The sequence below is a fragment of the Thamnophis sirtalis genome, unplaced genomic scaffold, assembly GCF_051295495.1.
Source record: "Thamnophis sirtalis isolate CommonGarterSnake01/CBP01778 unplaced genomic scaffold, rThaSir2_p1.2 scaffold_9, whole genome shotgun sequence".
In the NCBI taxonomy this organism is placed as follows: domain Eukaryota; kingdom Metazoa; phylum Chordata; class Lepidosauria; order Squamata; family Natricidae; genus Thamnophis; species Thamnophis sirtalis.
Window position 1 is genome coordinate 79,102,471 of NW_028261389.1, and position 18,902 is coordinate 79,121,372.

At 43.6% G+C, this 18,902-nt stretch overlaps 1 protein-coding gene across 1 annotated transcript in view; it reads right to left on the reverse strand.

The window, feature by feature from the left end:
* The window catches only part of CACNA2D1 (calcium voltage-gated channel auxiliary subunit alpha2delta 1), an 88,073-nt gene extending 70,526 nt beyond the window's left edge, over nt 1–17,547 (reverse strand). The window contains exons 1-4 of the mRNA XM_087722359.1: nt 17,498–17,547; nt 15,232–15,331; nt 9,293–9,448; nt 2,102–2,212 (exon numbers count right to left, since the gene is read on the reverse strand). Coding sequence (XP_087578485.1) covers nt 2,102–2,212; nt 9,293–9,448; nt 15,232–15,331; nt 17,498–17,517 — 387 coding nt within the window. The 5' untranslated portion in view covers nt 17,518–17,547. The remainder of the gene's footprint in view (nt 1–2,101; nt 2,213–9,292; nt 9,449–15,231; nt 15,332–17,497) is intronic.
* Between the last annotated feature and the right edge of the window lie 1,355 nt (nt 17,548–18,902).

Below are 18,902 nucleotides of genomic sequence, written 5' to 3' on the forward strand. Positions count from 1 at the left end.
AACTTTGAGCCTGGTGAGATTCGAACTGCCAAATTGCAGGCAGCCGGCAGTCAGCAGAAGTAGCTCTGCAGTACTCCACTCTAACCACTGCGCCACCACGGCTCAAATATGCCTTTGCGTGTGAGCATTTTAATTTTCCAACCAACGAATCCTTCAAATAAGCACTGGGAGTTACAACGTCCCTAAGGATGAAGGTGCAGATAGCTTCCCTGTATTGATCGCTTGAACTCAAACGAGCAGTTTCTGAAATAAATCTTAGCTCCTCTCAGTATCTATTTTTCTTGGTACAAAAGTCCGTGTTGCCTTTTGAAAAACAGAACCAAAAGGCACATCACACCTCATTTCAGAGTGAGATCCGTCTCTCTCTCTCTCTTAACAACTGGCTTCCATTTCCCAACGGGTCGAATCAACTTAAATACGAAATTGACTCCCGCCAAATGTTTGCAAAAAAATAAACAAAAAAAAAGCAATATATCATCGGCGGAATTGAACAGCCTTGCGGACAGCTGAGTTATTGCCAATTCAGGCCTATTTCACGTAACGGGGCTTGATAGAAACGGGATTTTAATCAGCCCGTATCGTTCGACAGATGGTAGAAAATTCTACGCGCAGAGCGTGGATTAAATAAATGAATGCACGAACAAGCAGTCAGCGCCCGCAATTATCCCTTCCCTGCAAAGACATGCCTGCAAAGTGACGGATCTCTTAGCTGGCATTTCAAATTCAATTACAAGGAAGAGCTTCCCTGACCTTCTTTAAGCTGGTTGGCCGTCTGATCAATCGATGGCCTACGACTGTGATGGCAAACCTGTTGTGGCCCAGCAGGAGCCGTTGGAGCTGCCACCAGACTCCGACAGCGAGGGGCCCTCTGAGTCGGCTCTGGAGGATGTGGAGGACCCTGGACAGGGTTCCGACTCCGAGCAGGGCGCAGAGAGGCTGGTTGGCCACCAGGAGGTACCTGAGCCTTGGACCAATGGGGAGGAGACAAGGGAGAGTGAGCCGGACGCCAGCAGTAAGTTGTTCCTGAATGCCCGGCACCGAAGAGCTAATAGGCGTCAGGAACAGTTGCACAGTTACAGGATTGCACTCAGCTGGTGGTCATTAGGCTCCTCTCCAGACTATAAAAGGACTGCTTGTGCACACACCCTTTTTGTAGAAGTCAACGCAGGATCGAATGTCAGAGAACATTATTGTGAGCTTGGCAGGCTGGATTGCTGCCACGGCTTATCTGTGCTGGATTGCTGCCAAGCTTGTCCAAGAAGAGAGAAAGGCAAAACTTCAACAACAACAAAACCTAGAAAATAGCCAACTTCATGAAGTTGACTTTGAAGATTCTTCATCAAGTGTCCTTCCAAAAGAGATGAAAGCTGAGAGGAGACGTTGTGTCCTCTCTTCTCTGCTCCTATCAACAAGCCGTGAAATGGAAGTTGAGGAACTCCCAACTCCTTTAGGTTAGGGATCTTACCACCATATTAACAACATTAGGAATGATGGGGTTGTGAAGATGGTGTTGAGTGTAGTGTCCTTAGTGTGGGTTTGATATTTTTTTGGGACAGAGAACTCAAAATGGTGGCGTTGAGCTCCATTACAATCTTTTGAAAATCAAGAGACCTTGGAATTTCAAATCCGGGTGACACACAGACGCTTTCTCCCAGTTTTCTCGGCAACAATTGAAAGTTGACTTCAGCCTTCTTTCAGAACGTTTTCCAACTTTGCAAGGTAGCTTACAGCTTTGGCGTTTCCAGAAAGTCTCCCATCCAAAAACGAATCAGACCAGATCCTGCTTAGCTTCCCAGCCCAGATGATCAACCTGGTTCTACCCCAACCGGGACATAGTTTCTGTCCTCTCCTTCAATTACTACATTTCTTTTTTATTATTATTTATGATGGCCTAAAATATCCTACTCAATATTACAGGGATGTGAAAATGTATAAAATATTATTTTAAAATAGAGCAAAACTGTTCATTCCTTTTTTTTTAATACCCTCACCTAACTTCACACACGCTAAACATTTGTGTTGTCTTCTTGATTTTTTTTAAAATTGCAAATAATTTTAGAGATAATAAATATCCAAAAAGAATTTAACCAAAGGATCTTACCTTCTTCTCGTTATTATATTTCTCGAATATCTCCTGAGCCTTTTCTTCCCCTCCATCAGTAAACAACATTATAATTTTGTTGCAGTTAGCTCTGAAGACGCTTTGGCTATCCTGAAATAAATGACAATGGAGTCAGGGGGGCCATTGGAGAACATATTTCAATACACAAGACTTTTTCAGAAACAGACTTCTTACCTTTTCCCATGTTTCCTTATTGTGTATAGATACCTCTGTTTAAGGTAAAAGGTACAGGCTCCCCTTGCACATATGTGCTAGTTGTTCCCGACTCTAGGGGGCGGTGCTCATTTCCGTATCAAAGCCGAAGAGCCAGCGCTGTCCGAAGACATCTCCGTGGTCATGTGACCAGCATGACTCAACTCCGAAGGCCAATGGAACGCTGTTCCCTTCCCACCAAAGGTGGTTCCTATTTTTCTACTTGCATTTTTTACGTGCTTTCGAACTGCTAGGCTGGCAGAAGCTGGGACAAGTCACGGGAGCTCACTCCATTACGTGGTGCTGGGGATTTGAACCGCCAAACTGCCCTCCTTTCTGATCAACAAGCTCAACGTCTTAACCACTGAGCCACCACATCCCTATTACCTCTGCTTAAAGGCTCTGGTGAAAATTGTCTATGTGTGTGTGTGTGGGGGGGGGGATTACAAATGTAAAAGATGAACGCAAAGTGGGCAACAGGTACCACAAAGGGGATCATGACAAGACAATCACACCAGAGTGGTATTCACTTACTTTCCCTACCAGTTTGCAAATATGAGTGTGTGCGTGTCCCATCCACGCATGTGCTTTGATCACGCATGAAGCTTGCATGCATGCACGTGGCTTGAAACATGCCTAAATAGGACGGCATAAAGCTGGGATGGGTGGACAGGCCCACCCGTGATTTTCACTACATGTTCGGGCGAACCAAAGTGAACTGGCTGAATACCACCTCTGAATCACACCCATTTAAACATGCAAACATTCATCACATACACGTAAAAAAAGTGACGGGACTTTGATTGCTCTGATCTACCAATGAGCTTGGGTCTCCTTCCCCAGCTGCTCGCTAATGTTTCTGCAATCTGGTGATTAGCTTCCTCCCCATTTAATCCCCTACTTAATCATTGGCAGTCTCGCATTACAATGAGCAAGAAAACACATTCGATTCTGCAGCTAACTAAGATTGTTGGCCGAGCAGGGACAAAAATAGCCAGGGAAATGATTGGAGCCTAGGAAACAGGCCCCTCGTCAGCCAACAGGAATGGTGAATTAACACCAGCCTATCAAGTATTTAAAAGGGCTTGATAGCGCAAGGAAACAACAATCACCAGCCGTCAACACACAAATCAGCCAATAGGAAGGAACCACATAAATACGACTCACAGAACAGCCCAAAGCCTTTATTCTAGTAGAGAGAAATTCCCTGAAAATGGGCTCCAGCGTGAGTTCAAAAGCTTGGAAGAGTAAATCTGTGGTCTCTGGGTATGATCTCACAACATTATCCTGGGACACATATATTTGCCTTCATTCATAAGACCAGCAAACTAACTCCACAGAAGAAAGAGGGGATGCTAATGTGATTTATAAATAAAATTGGAATCCACTCACTCATTCAATAACTAAGACCATTCGGAAGCAAACACAGCTTTATGGTTCTACAAAAATGTCAATACACCAAAATTAAGTTTTTAATTTGCCGAGACCGAGATTATTAAAACGAACGAGCTTTAAATATTGAGTCTTAAATATTTTAAGTTGTTTATCTATCCATCATTTTTTCCCCCCCGAACACGTTCCCTAGGTTAATAAAACCAGCAATATGATCTTGATTCAGAAATAAAACATTTATGTAGAAATAAAAAATGCACGTAGGATTCAACACACGCTCTGGTGCTTTTGGAAATCTGACGGCGTAAACTAATTTTTTTTCTTTTAAAAAAACCACCTTCATAAATATTATAAATTACCCCTGGTAAAAACTTGCTTACATTCGAGATTCTGTGATGATACAGAAAACACTGTATACACATGAATAAATCAAATAATTTGTAAAGATTCAACCTGTGAATAATCACCATGGTTTAAATAAAGGGACTATTTTAGATATTTAATAAAAGCCAAAGAATTTTTTTTTTTTGCCAAATGTAACTATATACCTCAATTGATGACCAATTTAAATAATATCTTGAAAGAGCTTATTGGTCAAATAAAGGTTTAGGACCTTAATATTGAATTGCCACTAAATGGGCACAGCTTAATGTATACAGCAATTCCCATTCTACCACGAGTATTAAATCAGTAGCTGTGTTTGGAAGTGATATAGCAATAGCAATAGCAATAGCAGTAGACTTATATACCGCTTCATAGGGCTTTCAGCCCTCTCTAAGCGGTTTACAGAGAGTCAGCATATTGCCCCCAACAATCTGGGTCCTCATTTTACCCACCTCGGAAGGATGGAAGGCTGAGTCAACCTTGAGCCGGTGAGATTTGAACCGCTGAACTGCTGATCTAGCAGTAGCCTGCAGTGCTGCATTTAACCACTGCGCCACCTTGGCTCTTATATAGATAGTCCTCGATTAACAATAGTCCATTTAGTGACCATTCAAAGTTACAACGGCACTGGGAAAAGTGACTTCTGATCATTTTTCACACTTACGACCATCGCAACATCCCCATGGGGCACATGATCAAAGCAGCTGTCTCATATTTATGACGGTTGCAGTGTCCCGGACTCACATCATCCCACTTTGTGACTTTTGCCCAGGTTCGCCTGGTGCACCAGGTGCGGCCCTACCTGAACCAAGAGCCAAGGTGGCGCAGTGGTTAAATGCAGCACTGCAGGCTACTGCTAGATCAGCAGTTCAGCGGTTCAAATCCCACCGGCTCAGGGTTGATTCAGCCTTCCATCCTTCCGAGGTGGGTAAAATGAGGACCCAGATTGTTGGGGGCGATATGCTGACTCTCTGTAAACCGCTTAGAGAGGGCTGAAAGCCCTATGAAGCGGTATATAAGTCTACTGCTATTGCTATTGCTATTGCTATTGGACCGGGAGGCCCTTCAAATGGTCACTCAGGCTCTCGCCACCTCTAGGCTTGATTACTGTAATGCGCTTTACTTGGGGCTGCCCCTGAAGAGTGTTCGGAGACTACAATTGGTCCAGAATGCGGCCGCGCAAGCGATATCGGGTGTACCTAGGTACACCCATGTCACATCTATCCTCCGCGAGCTGCACTGGCTCCCCATTGGTCTCCGGACGCGCTTCAAGGTGCTGGTCATTACCGTTAAAGCCCTACATGGCTTGGGACCTGGATACCTACGGGACCGCCTCCTGCCACATACCTCCCAACAACCTATAAGATCGCACAGATTGGGCCTCCTCCGGGTACCATCGACCGGGCAATGCCGGTTGGCGACTCCTCAGGGGAGGTCTTTCTCTGTAGCTGCCCCAGCCCTGTGGAATGATCTTCCCGCAGAGATCCAGACCCTTCCCACTCTCTCGGCCTTCCGTAAAGCCACTAAAACCTGGCTGTTCCGGCAGGCCTGGGGCTGTTGACCCCAAAATATGGTCCAGCCCCACTCAGAAATGGAGTGCATGGTGTGTTTTTTAAATCTATCTTTTCTTTTCTTTTCTTCTCTTTTCTTTTTTTTTTGATTTATTGTATTGTCAGCCGCCCGGAGTCCTACGGGATTGGGCGGCATATAAATGTTATTAAACTTCTAAACTTTCTGACCAGCCAACTCAACGGGGAAGTCAAATTCGCTTAACAACCTTGTAACTGAAGACTTGATAACCGCAGTGATTTCATTTAGCAACTGTGGCGAGAAAGTTTGTAAAACTCGCTTAACAAATGTTTCTACTGCTATGTTGCAGTATTTTCGGGGAGGGCTTATTTTCAGGGGAGGGTTTATTTCAGCGCATGCGCTCAAAAGCCCAATTGGGCTTATTATCCAGGGAGGTTTTATATTCGGGGAAATTGGGGTCCTTAACCTGAATTTTGATCAGTGGCAACCAGCCACCCCATAAATCAACCTTTTCAAGTTGGAAGGTTTTCCTCATTATAGCTGACATTAGCCAGAGTTTGTCAAGCCCACAAATCTTCGCCATTAGGGAGGGAAGATTTAAATTCCTTTCTTAGAAGCTTTATTACTTTAAAAAAAAAACCACTTTTTTCTAGTTTTTCCAAAAAAGAGGCAAGCCCAATCAGTTGACAGAGAGTTTAGGAAACAGAGGAAGGGGAGAGAAAATTCCTGCCTCTGAAATCACAACGGGCATAAATGTAACAGAGCTAACACTTTCCTCCAGCAAACGTTCTTAAAATTAAATTGAGCCGCTGCAGGAAAAACAATATTTTTTTTGTTAAAATGTAAGCGACAGTGGGGAGAAATTCACCACCCACCAAGTTCCTTTCAAAAACTCCAACTGCTTTTAAAATGGCTTTGTTAAAAATACCCATTTTTCCTCCTGGCCCTCTATTGTGAAAGCAATGTGCAAATACAACCGTTTTCTTCGAACCCATCGGGATGACTCAAAAGAACTTCTGGACTTAATAAAAGCCACCTTCGCTTAATGACTTCTTGCTGAGTGATTCTTCAAAGCTATAACGGAAACCCCCCCCAAAGGTACTTATGACCACTTCCAGAGCACTGACGGCGGAACACACATACCCGTGATTGTGTGATCCTATTTGGGGAGAGCTTGGCAATTGCAATATTCCATTGTCACGTGATCTATTATTGTTATTTGTTATTTATAAGGGACGTTGGTGGCTCAGTGGCTAAGATGCAGAGCTTGTCGATCAGAAAGGTCGCCAGATCGGCAGTTCGAATCCCTAGCGCCGCGTAACAGAGTGAGCTCCTGTTCCTTGTCCCAGCTTCTGCCAACCTAGCAGTTCGAAAGCACGTAAAAAAAGCAAGTAGAAAAATAGGAACCACCTTTGGTGGGAAGGGAACAGCGTTCCGTGCGCCTTCGGCATTGAGTCATGACCACGGAGATGTTTTCAGATAGCACTGGCTCTTCAGCTTTGAAACGGAGATGAGCACCGCCCCCTAGAGTCGGGAACAACTAGCACATATGTGCGAGGAGAAACTTTACCTTTACCTTATTTGCTATCGTTTCCTTTTAGTAATTCTTACATATTCTGGTTATTGTAACATACCACATCTATTCCACATTTCTATTCTAGACTGGACAGAAGCAAATATTTTATTATAAATTTATAAATACCATGCCATGCAACTTTAATTCAGTGTCTGCCGAGCAACAGATGGGCAATATCTTTTAGTAAGCATGTTCAAGCTGCTGTAAAAAAAATCTCATGCCCCAGTGTTTTAAAAATTAATACTCACATAAAATTGGTTCTTTTTTCTTTTTTCTTACTAGGAATTTAATTTTTTGAGGGGGTCCTTGGTGCTCTCTGAACTTGGTTGTTTTCTGGCCCAACATTTCGTTATTCAAACTAGGTAACATCATCGGTGCTGATTTATTACTTTGCCACTAGAGGGCACTGTGGCACTACTGTTTCTTTTCCAATATCGTCACCCCCTCTAGTGGCTAAAAAGCATAGTGCGGCTATCATGCAGTAAAGCTTGGAAAGACAATGTTGAGTTGGGAAGCGTCAGCCAAAAGGAGAGAGGAGCAGGTAGAAAGAGAAGATGTGGCAGGAGCAGAAAACAGGAGAGAGGAGGAGAATTAGGAAAGGGAAAAGAGGGTGCGAGATGAAAGTATGGGGAGGCAACAGGTAGGGGAAGAGGAGGCAACAGGTAGGGTTAGTGTGGTGAAATTATGACCAGAGTTCCAGGAGTGATGGGAACTTCCCCACGGAGCAAAGATGAAGCCCAGCATGGCTCCCTTTGATATGCAGGGAGAGAATTAGACCCTCCGTAAGCTCTTAGCTGGTATGTCTAACAGTTATGCAGATTTGTGCTTTAGTCTGGCAAGATTCCTGTCTCCAGGCAAGCAACAATGAAGAAACTGCCCTGTCATACTTGTGTTGTTCTTGATTCCCTGCACCTGATGCTTTTGGCTACACTGTGGTGAGATGGGCAACTATAGAAAGCATTTAAATCAATCAGTGGATAAAAGGAAGCCTGGGTGTGTCCTCAGGGTCCCCTAAGAATTTTCTGGGACCCTCGAAAACCAAGGAGCTGTGCTTTTCCTTCCTTCCTTCTTTCTCCCTTCCTTTCTTTTTTTCTTTCATTCCTTTCTCTTCCTTCCTTTCTTTTTCTTCCTTCCTTTCTATTGTTCTTCCTTTCTTCTCTCTCTTCCTTTCTGCTCCCTCCCTCTTTCTTCTTCCTTCCCTCTCTCTTCTCTTCATTCCTTTTCCTTCCTTTTTCTTTCTTCCTTTTTCTGTCTTTTTCTCTTTCTTTCTTTCACTCCTTTCTCTTCCTTTTTCTTTCTTCCTTTTTGTTCTTCCTTCCTTCCCTCTCTTCTCTTTCTTCCCTTCCTTTCTGCTTGTTCCCTCCCTCTTTCTTTTTCCTTCCTTCCTTCCCTCTTTTCTCTTCCTTCATTCCTTCTCCTTCCTTCTTCTTTTTTCTTTCTTTCTTTCTCTTTTTCTTTCTTTATTCCCTTCCTTTCTGCTCGTTCCCTCCCTCTCTTTCTTTTTCCTTCCTTCCTTCCTTCCTTCCTTCCTTCCTTCCTTCCTTCCTTCTCTCTTCTCTTTCTTCTCTTTCTTCCTTCCTTCCCCTTCCTTCCTTCCTTTCTTTCTTTCTTCTTCCTCCCTCCCTCCCTCCCTTTCTTTCTTTTCCTTGGCTTAACCCATACCCTAAGCCTAGATATTTTCATTTTGTTAACTGCATAAACCATATTAAACACATTGCAACGTAGTACTGTTGGGGGAGAAAAAGATAGCAATAGCAATAGCAGTTAGACTTATATACCGCTTCATAGGGCTTTCAGCCCTCTCTAAGCGGTTTACAGAGTCAGCATATCGCCCCCAACAACAATCCGGGTCCTCATTTCACCCACCTCGGAAGGATGGAAGGCTGAGTCAACCTTTGAGCCGGTGAGATTTGAACCACTGAACTGCAGATAGCAGTCAGCTGAAGTGGCCTGCAGTGCTGCATTTAACCACTGCGCCACCTCGGCTCTTCATGTTATTAGAATTCTGCATCCGGGTTAAAAAGACAGGTTTTTTTTGTCTTTATACAATATAGGAAAGAACCCCGATTGAAAACGCTCATGTTTTCAGCCCTTACATTGAGCTGCTCAAAGGCGTAGCTGAACCCCTTTTTGTAGTCAGTGATTCCTTTTGCCTGGATTTTGTAGACGGCTTCCTTCAACTTCTTCTTGTTCCTCACGTTCGCTTGCACGAGGTGATTGAAACAACTGACGTTTTGAGCTTTATCATTGAACTGGAAGGGAGACAGAGAGAAAGAGAGGAGAGCAGTCAATAAAACAAAGACGGCAAATGAAGAAAGACGTTTTTGCAAATTAGATCACAAATTAAGGGATTGATAGACATCAGGTGTCCCTTATCTGGAGCTAAGCATAACTCTTTTGCAGGATGTAAATGTTTAGACAAGGGTGCCTCCATCAATACTGCAGAATTTCTTCTCCCCTCTGGAGAAAGAGGCTAGGCAGAAGCTAAGAGCTGCTGAATTTCCCGACAAAAAGAAACAAACAAAAAAATAAATGTTACGCCATATAGGTTTATACGGCATGCAACGTTTAGAGAATTATTTCTTTTTTTAAAAAGCAAATGAAGTCAGTTGCTGATGAAGTCTAGTTGCTTCTCTGGCCTGGGAAAAAACAGCTATGCGATTCTTTAAGCCATCTAGATTTGCATCACGATAGTAAATGGACCATAGTTTCTGTCGAACTGGTTGATTTATTTGCATCTACTATTTATGGCAATCAAACTGTTGAGTCCTAGAGGAAATCAACCCTGGCTGCTCTTCAGAAGGCCAGATCCTGAAGAGGAAACCCAAATCCTTTGGCCACCTGATGAGAAGGAAGAAGGACTCCCTGGAGAAGAGCCTCATGCTGGGAACGATGGAGGGCAAAAGAAGAAGAAGGGGACGGCAGAGAAGGAGGTGGCTGGATGGAGTCACCAAAGCAGTTTGGCGTGAGCTTAAATTTGTATTTTGGGTTTTTCCCTTGATTGAAAAAAAAGAAAAGAATGAAAAGCACGCACAATTATATTGTACAAAGTCAGCCCCCACCCCATCTCCTAGAAGAATGAAATATTTTGGTAAACATTTAAAAAGGCAGAATATTATATTTCCCTAAAGGAGAAGCATAATCTCGGAAAACAGCTGCCCCCTTCCTTAATACCCCCAGTAGGACTGGGCCAGCCTATCTACAGGACAAAAGACCTTCAGCTCCAGGTGTCAGGTTTTCAAAAGGTGCCCTAAGGAATTCATGAGCCTCAAGCCAAGTTTCAAAAGAAACCCAGTCATTCATTAGGAACACTATTTCGGCAATACCACACTGCAGTCATCTTCCTCTTCTATTCCTCTATTCTATTCTGCTTCTCCAGGTACTACCAAGTCCATTATCCACTACCCAGCCTTTCTTTTGTCTTTCTTATCGACAATTGTTAAGTCCGGAGTATTACAGGGCAGGCATCTATGTCCGTCTGAATTCTAAAACTCCAGAGCATTTTAGATTTATTTATTTATTTATTTGTTTATTTTTATTTTGTTTATTTCGCAGTTCCCCAAACTCTTATGATTTTGTTTAAAAACAATCACTCATCATGAGTTCATCACGCACTCCGGCTAAAACTGCCTTGCGTTCGAGTTGAGATTAAATGAAAACATTTTTTTTTAATGTTTATTATCAAAAGAGCTGTCGGAGGGGCTTCCTCCCCCCCCACCGCATAACAGAAGGGGGGGGGGTGAGGCAAATGAAAGCTTGAAGATTATTATTTAAAATCAAGAGATTAAAACACATCTCGGAGGGGAAAAAAAAATATCCACTGGTGTTACACAACTCACAAAGTACAGTAGTTATCTTTAAATCCTTCACCACTAGGTGGCAGTGCCATAATACAGAAGGAGTAATAGAGAATTAATATAGGAAGTCTTCTACTATTGATCCCAAAATTTCAGTTGTTAAGACAGTGCCTAATTGGGTTTTGCCTCGTTTTACGACCTTTTTTTGTCACAGTTGTTAAATGAATCACTGCAGTTGATAAGTTAGCAATGCAGCTGTTAAGTGAATCTAGATTATGATAGCAATAGCAATAGCAGTTAGACTTATACACCGCTTCATAGGGCTTTCAGCCCTCTCTAAGTGGTTTACAGAGTCAGCATATCACCCCCCACAGTCTGGGTCCTCATTTCACCCACCTCAGAAGGATGGAAGGCTGAGTCAACCTTTGAGCCGGTGAGATTTGAACCGCTGAACTGCAGATAAAAGTCAGCTGAAGTGGCCTGCAGTACTGCACCCTAACCACTGCGCCACCTCGGCTCTAAGATCAAGTGCAACGTTTATAAGGGGTGAAGAATGGTCATCGGTCACTGTTCCCCATTCCGTTTTAAGTTCAAACGGTCGCTAAATGAATGTTTACAAGTGGAGGACTACCTGTAGAGTTTTGCTGGCACACAACGCTCCTTCGAAAAGATATGTTTCTCTATCAGGGAGCAAAGAGGAAATATCTGCTGTGAACTCTGCATAGGCATCAGGAAGGGTATCCAGCCAGTAAATGCTCAGCTGCACTCAGTCGCCCCAACTCCACCGCATGTTAAAAATATATATATATTGAGGACAGTTTCTCTTGTCAGGCACCACCTAACTGCCTTGAAAATTCACAAGCAGAAATCATCGCTCCACAATCTACTAAAGATGGAGAACAATCTTTCCTTCTTTTGTATTTGCCTGTGATTGTAAGCCGCCCTGAGTCCCCTCAGGGAGAAGGGCGGCCTATAAATCCTAATAAAATGTCTAAAAAAAAAATGTCTAAAAAACAGTATCTATCATAGGTTTTAAAAAAAACTTTCTGCAATGGCAAATATTGGCCCTCCATATTCAAGCAGGAAACTTTCGCAAACCACCATCCGCTGATCACTTACAGTATATCTGCGGATTTGTCAACAAAAGATATTTCCCTTTCTTTCTTTCTTTCTTTCTTTCTTTCTTTCTTTCTTTCTTTCTTTCTTTCTTTCTTTCTTTCTTTCTTTCTTTCTTTCCCTGATTTATACGGCCACCAATCTCAGTTAGTGACTTTGGTCAGTTAACCGACTTAAAATAAAATAAAAGTAATGACAAACATGATAAAATTTCAAATACAAGCAGCTGAGAAGCAACAGCCCAAATCCCACAAAATATTGTGTTTTACCTAAAAAGTCTACAAACATATTTATTATTTGTTTCATTCTTTGGACTCAAGTCCCAAGTTAAGGTAAGGCTGAAATCTGTCTGTCATATCTATCTATCTATCTATCTATCTATCTATCTATCTATCTATCTATCTATCTATCTATCTATCTATCTATCTTCATCATCTATCATCTATTGATCTATCTGTATATATCTATATATCTATCTTCCTCATCTATCATCATCCATCCATCCATCTATCTTCATCATCTATCATCAATCATCCATCCATGTATCTATCTATCTTCCTCATCTATCATCATCCATCCATCCATCCATCCATCCATCCATCCATCTATCTTCATCATCTATCATCCATCCATCCATCCATCTTCATCATCTATCATCAATCATCCATCCATTTATCTATCTATCTTCATCATCTATCATCAATCATCCGTCCGTCCGTCCATCCATCCATCCATCCATCCATCCATCCATCTATCTATCTTCATCATCTATCATCAATCATCCATCCATCCATCCATCCATATCTATCTATCTATCTATCTATCTATCTATCTATCTATCATCTATCTATCTATCTATCTATCTATCTATCTATCTATCTATCTATCTATCTTTATCATCTATCATCAATCATCCATCCATATCTATCTATCTATCTATCTATCTATCTATCTATCTATCTATCTATCTATCTATCTATCTATCTATCTATCTATCTTTATCATCTATTGATCTATCTGTATATATCTGTATATCTATCTTCCTCATCTATCATCAATCATCCATCCATATCTATCTATCTATCTATCTATCTATCTATCTATCTATCTATCTATCTATCTATCTATCTATCTATCTTTATCATCTATTGATCTATCTGTATATATCTGTATATCTATCTTCCTCATCTATCATCATCCATCCATCCATCTATCTATCTATCTATCTATCTATCTATCTATCTATCTATCTATCTATCTATCTATCTATCTATCATCATCTATCATCTATCAATCAATCATCTATGATCTATGGCTCATCATTATCTACCCATCTTGCAAATAAATACCACCTGAAGCTTTGATGCTACCTTAAATGAAATAAACGGAATTTCATGAGATGCAATATATTTTCCTGCAATTACAATTACTGCTTTTTTTTTTTGTAAAATTAAACAATGGAATAAGGCATCCCTTATTGGATGTTGGAGGCCCAACCCGCCTGTTCAAGCAGGAGACCCTAGACCATTTCAGACAAAATGAAATTAAAATTATTATTTTTTAAAAAAAAAAAATCTAATCGCATTGTACTTTAATAAGTATCTATTATGGGGATCTCGGTAGCAGGATAATCACTCCATTCTTAACGTTTTATAGCTGCAATATATATATAGAGGGGGGGAGAGAGAGGGGGAGAGAGAGAGAAATACTGTTTAGAAGCAACCAATTTTCTTTGAATCTGTAACACTCTTTAAATGCAGAGCCCTGATAGAAGAAGGGGAATTCCATCTCTTTAATTCAAAACCAGCATCCAGCTCTATCACAGGATTGTTTGGGGAATACAGAAATTTCACAATATACAGCCGGCTTGATTCCAATCCAATCAGATGTGGCTGGGACTCCTTTTCCAATCAAGGGAGATGGGTTGGAGCAGCTTGATGGCCCAGAAGTATCTATACATATTAAATGGGCAGCTCTGAAATAAATCTAATTCCAAGACATTCTTCCTTGCAACTATTACCAGATTCATTTTTGGCCCTGCCTGACTTCAATAACTGGATCTAAGCCTTAGTTCTGATCAAAAGCTAAAGCAGAGGAACACCAGTAGCATTTCTCAAATCTAGAAGAGGGAAGGAGGGAGGGAGGGAGGGAGGGGGGGAGGGGGGGAGGGAGGGAGGAAGGAAGGAAGGAAGGAAAAGAAGGAAGGAAGGAAAGGAAGGAAAGGAAGGAAAGGAAGAATGGAAGGAAGGAAGGAAGGAAGGAAGGAAGGAAGGAAGGAAGGAAGGAAAAGGAAAGAAGGAGGGAAGGCAGGCAGGCAGGCAGGCAGGCAGGCAGGAAGGAAGGAAAGGAAAGAATGAAAGAAAGGAAGGGAAAGGAATGAATGAGAGAAAGCAGGCAGGCAGGAAGGCAGAAAGGAAAGAAGAATGGAAGGAAGGAAGGAAGGAAGGAAAGGAAAGGAAGGCAAGGAAGGAGGAAAGAAAAGGAAAGGAAGGAAAGAATGGAAAGAAGGAAGGAAGAAAGGAAGGAAGGAAGAAATGGAAGGAAGGAAGGAAGGGAAAGGAAAGAAGGAGGGAAGGCAGGCAGACAGGAAGGCAGGCAGACAGGAAGGCAGGCAGGAAGGAAGGAAAGGAAGAAGGAAAGAAAAGGAAAGGAAGGAAGAATGGAAGGAAGGAAGAATGGAAGGAAGGGAAAAGAAAGAAGGAGGGAAGGCAGGCAGGAAGGAAGGAAGGAAAGGAAGGAGGAAAGAAAAGGAAAGGAAGGAAGGAAGAAAGGAAGGAAGGAAGGAAAGAAAGAAGGAAAGGAAAGGAAAGGAAAGGAAAGGAGGAAGGGAGGAAGGACAGAGTAGGAGATTTGTATCATATGAAGATGCATTTTGATCTGCCCTGAGCCCATCGTTGCTTCCTTGGTCTTCGATTTGCTATTTGCTTACTTTTTGAGTCCAAGCATTTAAGCATTTTAAGAATTTCAGCCCTATAAATCAAGACCAAAAGGACGAGTAACAACCTAAAATTCTCCACCTGTTTTTCTATGGGGGAATCATCACCTGAATCTTCTTTAGACCAGTCCCCCAACTTCGCGGGGGGAGGGGGGATGACAAAAAAAAAAGAGAGGGGGGTACTCACCGAAACCACATTCACAAAGTCATCGTCCGACAAGGTTTCCAACATTTCAATGACGGACGTTCGGATCAACTTCAGAGTCAGCCCACTGACGCTCCCACTCCTACCAAGGAGAAGAAACCGTTCAATAGCCCCCAGTGGACATCAGTGGTCATCTCATGCGTCCCTCTGGCCTTATACAAGCAAGGCTTGAGCCAAGCTTCCCAAGAAATCCAGCCACTGATTAGGAGCAACATGTCGGCAGGCACTCAAGTGAAGCCAGCTCTGACCCCACATAATTTACGGCTCAACTATGACCCTGTTTCGCCCCTCCATCCCAGGGTGTGCCATAAATCCACATTCTCCAACCACAGCACTTTCACAGGCTGTGGAGGCCACGCCCCTCCGGCGGTTGCAGGCAACCTGGGATACAGCCTTGGGAAAGGTATGTGTTCCGGTTATGGCTGCCGTGGCGCTCCGTCCGTTTCCCTCCCCTCCTACCCATGGCAACTCGAGAGCAGGCCAGGGATGACGCTTTGCGAGTTGACCCAATGGGCCAGTTGAAATCGGTGATCTTGAGTTCTTGCCTATTTGTCTTGGGAATGAATTTAGCTCTTCACATCTACGATGCGCTGCTTGCCAAGAGAGAATTTGACGAAGCTTCTGAATTACATGATGCAGGAGTTGCTTTGGTGTGTAACCACATGGCAATGTTTTTTTTAAAAAAAATAGGTTATTTTTATCCATTTATATTAATTTAGAGATATGTCTTTGCATCAGAAGAGCCGGCAGAGCCTGGGAGGTGGAGTTAAGTAAGTCATTAGCCTAGAATCATTACGTTCCCACCAATGGTCTCAGTCCCTCCTGAATTTCTTGGGCTTTTATGTAGTGCCAATTTAGTGCTGAACTGTCAGTTGACGACATTAATATCGGGCACAAAGAATCGGGACCATCCATTAAGTTCCGGTTAAGGTGATTTTGTTCACAAGACCTGATGCCTTTTCTCCAATGCAGGTAGTTCTCGGTTTATGGCCACAATAGAGCCCAAAAATTTGTATTGCTAAGTGAGAAATGTGTGAAGTGAGTTTTGCCCCACGTTTAGGACTTGTCTTGTCACGTTGGTGAACTGAATCGTTGCAGTTGTTAAATGAGTAACACCGTTGTTAAGTGAACCTGGTTTCCCCATTGACTTCGCCTCGCAGAAGGTCGCAGAAGGGGATCACATGACCCTGGGCCACAGGAATGGTCATAAGTATGAGCCAGCTGCCAAGGACGTGAATTTTGATCACCTGAGCGTGGGGATGATGCAGTGGTTGTGTATGTGTGAACAACGGTTGTGTCACTTTTTTCAGTACCGTTGTAACTTTGAACTTTGGTCTTTTAGTCCAACCCCCTGCTTAACCCATATCCTTCCCTCCTTCTGTCCCTCCCTCCCTCCATCTTCCTTCCTTCCCCTTCTTCCCTCCCTCCCTTCTTCCCTCCCTCCCCAGTCTGTCTCCTTTCTTCCTTTCTTCCTCCCTCCCTTCCCTCTTCCTTCCCTCCCTCCCCAGTCTCTCTCCTTCCTTCCTAACTTACTTCCTTCCTTCCTTCTTCCCCAGTCTCTCTCCTTCCTTCCGTCCTTCCTCCTTCCTTCCTTCTTCCCGTCTCTCTTTCACCCACCCCTCCTTCTTCCTTCCCTCCCTCCACAATCTGTCTACTTCCTTCCTTTCTTCCTCCCTCCCTTCCTTCCTTCTTCTTTCCTTCCCTCCCCAGTCTCCTCCTTCCTCTTTCCTTCCTTCTTCCCCAGTCTCTCTCTCTCCTTCCTTCTTTGTTCGCATCTCCCCTCCTTCTTCCTTCCCTCCCTGCCCAGTCTGTCTCCTTCCCTCCTTCCTTCCCTCCCTCCCCAGTTTCTCTCCTTCCTTCCTTCCTCCTTCCTTCCTTCTTCCCTACCTCGCTCCCCAGTCTGTATCCTTCCTTCCCTCCCTCCCTCCCTCCCTCCCTCCCTTGTCATTCCTCCTTTAAAATTCACATCCTTAGACTCTGCTTTGGGATTTCAACCCCTTTCTTTCACAAGGAAGAGCAGTGAGCAACGCTAGGTTTTTTTCTCCCCCATCCTGTTGCATTTCAAAAGGTTATCAAAGCGAATGTCATTTATATATTCATCCTATTGATACGGCCGCCCGTCTCACGAGAAGGGCGTCTCTAAAAACAGCCTTCCCATTTTAAACACCTTCATAGCCATTGCTGTAAAAGAAAAAGAAAGAATACTTTACAGTCCTCTGTCTGAACGCTTAACCTTTGGGGCACTTACGCATCCACGAGAATCAGCATGTCTTTGGGCGAGGCTGCTCCCTGATGTACCTGAAAGGAAAAGATAAGCGGATAGAAAAAAGGTCAGAACTTCCTCAAAGTCCTTTGTTAGGGGCTCTTGAAGGACCAAAAGAGGCTTTTTTGTAAACCCACCAGGAAATTCACCCCCCCCAAAGAAATCTCATTTCTATTTAGCCAACGCCTGTCTCAGTAACCACGAAGTTGGACAAGATCTGAAGCCCTTTTGGTACATCACAATTCTGGCTTCATGTTGTGGCCCACCAGCGGCCAACAGATTCAGATAGTAGGGAGGTTGGGGAGGAACCTGGGCCAGTCCTGGAGTCTGGGGAAGGCTCTGAGGAAGGCTCTGTGTCAGAGGCAGAGAGGGGAGCCAGAACCGTATACCAGTTATCACCTGCCTTCAGAGTCAGACAACAGTGAGGCAGAAGAACAGTAGGAGCCTCTTCCCAGTATGTGCATGCGCAGAGTTGCCAGACGAAGGGAAGAGCTAAAGAACAGGGGTTGACTTGGGAGTGAGGCCACAGGTGGACGATGAATGGCCCCTCCCAGAGGCAATAAAAGAGGAGCCAAAAGGGGAGTGGAGTTTTGCAGGAGACCATTAGTTCATTCCCGCATTCTTGCCAAGTATGAATGATATCGGCCTGGCCACTCTCCAAGACTGATAAAGATCAGTCACTGTGAATTATCTTGAAAGACTGTGGAGAGGAAAGACTTTGCTGGAGAGGAATCCACTGTAAATGAAATAAAAAGGGGTTTATCGGGACGAGGACTCGGCTCCGTGCTGCTGGGGAAGCCTAGGTCAGAGGACTTCACAAAGCCACATCAAAAGGTTGCATAAAGGAGAAAATGCTTGGATATGTGTTCTGACCCCTCCTCCGTCCAGTAACAAATGCTGAGACAAGCTTAACTGGAATGTACTTTAATTAGCAAGACCAAAATCTCGGCGGCTGAAAGCCAAGCAAACAAACAGATAAGGACCTTGGCAGCAACTCAGACAAACCCAGCCTGCCAAGTTAGTTACAACAGGTCTCTTTAGTCAATGCGTTGACTTCTGCAAGAAGGGTGTGTCACAAGCAGTCTTTTTTATAGTCTGGAGAGGAGCCTAATGACCATCAGCTGAGCGCGGATTACCTCCTGTAATTGCGTAATTGTTCCTGACGCCGAGTAGCCCTTCGACGGCGTGCATCCTGGAACCACTCACTGTTGGTTTCTGGATCACTCTCCCTTGTCTCCTCCCCACTGGTCCAAGGCTCAGGCGCCTCCTGGTGGCCAACCAGTCTCTCTCTGCGCCCTGCTCGGAGTCAGAACCCTGTCCAGGGTCCTCCACATCCTCCAGAGCCGACTCAGAGGGACCCTCGCTGTCGGAGTCTGGTGGCAGCTCCAAC